This window comes from Acyrthosiphon pisum, unplaced genomic scaffold, assembly GCF_005508785.2.
Source record: "Acyrthosiphon pisum isolate AL4f unplaced genomic scaffold, pea_aphid_22Mar2018_4r6ur Scaffold_1721;HRSCAF=2220, whole genome shotgun sequence".
NCBI classification, from domain to species: Eukaryota; Metazoa; Arthropoda; class Insecta; order Hemiptera; family Aphididae; genus Acyrthosiphon; species Acyrthosiphon pisum.
The window spans coordinates 1-4,414 of NW_021766229.1; the positions used below are offsets into that span (position 1 = coordinate 1).

Below are 4,414 nucleotides of genomic sequence, written 5' to 3' on the forward strand. Positions count from 1 at the left end.
CACAACGCATCTAAAACGGCAGCTAGACTTATCACAGTTGGACATAGCCCGGGCTCCGTATCAAGCCGCAGTGCAAGACTATGCACAGTCTTAATCTGGTTAATTACACTCGACCGCCTAATCTTAGCGCGCTCCACCGCGCGTGCCTTACGCTCGGACTCAGCGTCATCTCCGGCCGCCATGACCCAATAAATGGTAACCTGCTTAGCTACCTTATGCACAACTGTCACCACGCGTTTCAATCAAGGCTGCGCTCTACGAGCTGTATACAAATTAAATAGTATTATTTTTCCTACCTAAGCACTGTGCGCCCACGCGCGACTCACCCACGCACCCCGGCAATCAACACAAAACGCTGCTGAACCTCCCTAAAAGGCCATAACCACGCTCTGCTACCAAAAATGTTACGCCGTTACCGATCCTACAAGTCCGGCGGTTGTCGGCAACGACTTGCGTAGTGTGCTGAAAGCGGATGCGGAATCGGGTTACCCAATATGTACTTAAAATCAATGTTTTATGTCGGAAACACGTATAATTGCAATAGGTAATAACAATCTCATAAATAAATAGCGGTCGCCCAAAATATTAACTTAATAACTAAAACAATGGCTGGTAGAACAATATTTAACTTTAAAGTAGCACACTGACCACGTGGGGGACTAGGTAAATGATCGACCTGATTCGGCGACGACGTGGCTCCGCGAGGTGGCGATGCTCCCGGTCGACGACTAATGTGGGTCCCCCGCCGGAACGGCGACGGCGGATAATCTTCTCGGCTCTGACTTCGATGGTGACAATCCGTATTTCGGCGCGAATAGCGCGTGGTCGATAACGAACGCGGAGTGTCGCGAAAACGAATACTGACGTGCTGACTTGTTATGGCAGTCGGCAACCACTCGCGATCACGCGGAGTGTCAAAAGAGAAAACACGCGCACGGCGTACACAATAAAAGTAACAAGAGAAATGTGTTACTTATCGTCGGGTGTCGATCACGACGGTACAGGCGGACAGCTGAGCGTGTTCACACGCGACTTTTGCTTCACGCGACGCAACGGACGCGTATACCAACAACGAAACGCGACACGTAAACTTGGTCGTATTGACCGTGGCCACTGATCACAGCTAGGCTTAATGCACCTTGTGCTCACGAGGGTTCGAAGCAGGCACAACGAAACACGGAGAACGATAGCGCGCACGGTGCGCGTCATTCAACCGTCGGAAAATGACAAAAAAGAGACACAAAATTCGCGACGGCCGATGGCCAGCTCGCCGGCCGCTGACGGCGGCGCGGTAACTACGGAGGGGGAACGTGTCGCGCGGAGCTTCGACATCGAACGCACTTGGGTCGTCCGTGCCTTTGGCGGAAAACCCGTTCGGCATTCGAACAATAATAATAATAAGTATATGTTCCATCAAGAAAGATAGTACAATGTAATAATTAGCATAAGCTTAAATTTAAAGTTGATGGATCTCCTCAAAAGCCAATGGCTGTGAGAATATAAAACATTTAGTCGGTAATTATATGTGTGTAACACAGAACAATTTATTTAAAAAATTAGTTTTGGACAGGGATGTACTAAATATAACACGTCATCAATTAACTTTAAAATCTAAAAATAAAACTAAAAGACAACTGCTATGTGTAAATGAACCTGAAAATAAATTATGGAGGTATTTAGCTTACAAAAATTTTACATCTTGGATAAACGCATGGACAACAATTGGAAAAGGCAACCGAGTAGTGATTCCATCATGTTCAATTGTCAAGATCAGAATACGTTTCCGGAGAAAAACGGCGATTATATAGGATTCCGTCCGAGTGGAAAAAATCCTGATTAAGAAAACAAAATGTAATCATTTTTTACTATTTATGTAGTTTGATAAAAGTATTGAACAAAATAAACATTTATTTATACATATTTTTTTTTTGCAATTATTTAAATTGAACTTATGTATTTTTAAATTTTAGGTACTTGTGAAAATCGAGAAAACTTATTTTTTTTCATTTCTTCTATTGATGGTTTTGGAATTTGTGCTATATGATATGGTACTACTACTTCATTTGCTGGTCTTGGAATTGAATTTATATCGTTGGTATTTTTATTAGTGCAAAATTTTTCTACTATTTCCATTATATCATATTTCCACATATTAGTAGATTTCGCATATTTATTTTTCAGAACCCAACTTCCCATTGCTTTTGAAAACTGTGCCTTATCGCCAATTCGTTCTTTATTTATGTTAGAGTTGTGGTCCATAATAGCTAACTTTGATCTCAGTACCATTCCGTTGTATGGAAAATGTATACGTTTTGGTACATATTTTAGTCTCAAATTATGATATGACTCTAACCTTCCAGTATGTACATAATTACTAGCATGCTGCAAGTCGTTTAAAAATCTTTTATCTAATAATATTTTTTTTTAAAACATTATACGATTCTGATTGTGAGTGAATCCATTTTTTTTTTCTTTGTGTTTCTTCCGGTATTTCCTCATGTTCACAAGTCATTTTTCCTTCCTCAGTTTGCCATTGGTGCTCATTTTTAATATGATGTAAAATTGAAGTAAATTTGGCGATCAATACCGTACTATCACCATTACAGGTTTGAGCTGAGTACCACATATGATTATTATACTTTTTTCCACTCGATTACTTCTGGATATTTGTTTACATCAACAGTTTTAAATTTTTTTATGAGACTTTTTGACAAATGCCAAACATCAAACTCGTGTGATATGTCGGGAAATTCTTTTTTCATCATGGACCTTATGCCCACATGTCTATCAGTAAGAAACAAATGTATATTTATTTTCTTATTTTCAATTAAGTCGTTTAAAACATAATTGCATGCAGATTTTTCTAAACCACCTTTCACCATACCCTTCTGAATAATGGAAAAGTCAATAATGTTCCCCGTGTGTAGGTCCATGATCGAGTATGTGACAAATTTAGCGCAAAATCCGGGCGAATCAAATTGTCCATCACCGGCTAGCCAAATCACATCACTGGAATTACGTATTTCTTCTAACATTTCGTTTTGTTTTTTGTACCAGACATAATTAACTACAGGTGTAAAATAACGATTTATATGTCTATCATATATGGTACGCGTTAACATATTTAGATTCAAAGTACTACAAAATTCAATAAATGAATTAAAATTGATGCCTGACATCATTAAAGAAGATGTTATTAATACATTACCAACAGGAAGTTTTCCATATTGCGGTTGAGAACTCCAATTCAAAGTGTGGCCCATTTCGCATGTTGTAAAAACACTTAGTGAAGCACCTTTACAAACAAGTTTGTGTTTAATAATTGGGTACTTACAAGATCGACATGTTTTAAATAATTCACATAGGCAGCTCCAATAAACAATAAAACATTCATTATCGTCAAAACTACAGTTTGATTCATTTTGTTCATTATCTTCGTTCTGTGAAACATCGCTTTCAAAAGAATTATTCAAATGTTCAAACGGTATTTCTCCTGAGATATTCATAACTGTTTGACCATCATACAAGTTGATACAAGTTTCGGCTGTCATTATTTTTTATAGTTTCATTGCCTAATTCACATTGAATACCAATTTCACATATTTTATTTTCAACTTCATTTTCTAGATCTAGAAGAATAATAGGTTCTAGTATATTATAGTTGGTCTGGCTTACGTCAGTGGAGTTCATCGACGTACGAGGTTTTTTTTTGTTTCGAACCAATAGTTCAACATTTACTGATGGAACAGCGTTATTTTTTAAAAACGGTTCCTTCGAATTTGGCATAAGTTTTTTTTTTATTACAGATGATTCATCAAAATCTGATTCCAAAAAATGTTTATTGCATATTCCAGCATTTTGTCCTGGATTAAATGATTTTCTTTTGCAAAAATTTGTCCAAATTGCAAATCTTTTAGGTGACTTTTCTCTATTTGGAAAACGATGTCCATTCCGTTCATTGCACCCAAAAACACTACACATCGGCATTTTTGTAACAATTTTATGAGCAACACTTATTTACACAAAAAAAAAACTAAACAACAATTTGGCCGAACTGCCGAACACAGACTGCAGAAGTAGGTACTGAACGTTGGTAATTACGACATACGTTCAGCCAAAATTTAAAAATATAATGTAATAATAATTAATTATAAATATAGTTGTAAATATTTATATATTTGTATATACATATATACGTATGTGTGTGTGTGTATGTGTGTGTGTGTGTGCGTGTAGTGTGTAAAATACGTAGAATTAGATCAGATAGTGGCGGTCGGCGGTCGGCGGTCGGTGGTTGTTTCGACCGCCGCTCGCCATGACGTGCCGTTTAACCAAAATGTCTTTTTTAAGATTTTTAATATTTAAAAAAAAACTAAACATCATATAGAAATTCTGATTCTTGCCGTCGTCTTAA

General features: G+C 37.4%; 1 protein-coding gene across 1 annotated transcript in view; it reads left to right on the plus strand.

The window, feature by feature from the left end:
- Positions 1-3,942: 3,942 nt before the first annotated feature.
- Positions 3,943-4,414, plus strand: part of LOC103311380 (uncharacterized protein K02A2.6-like) — a gene marked incomplete at its 3' end in the record, with an annotated part of 4,256 nt that continues 3,784 nt past the window's right edge. Inside the window, exon 1 of the mRNA XM_008190973.1 lies at positions 3,943-3,991. Within this exon, the coding sequence (XP_008189195.1) occupies positions 3,943-3,991 (49 nt within the window). The remainder of the gene's footprint in view (positions 3,992-4,414) is intronic.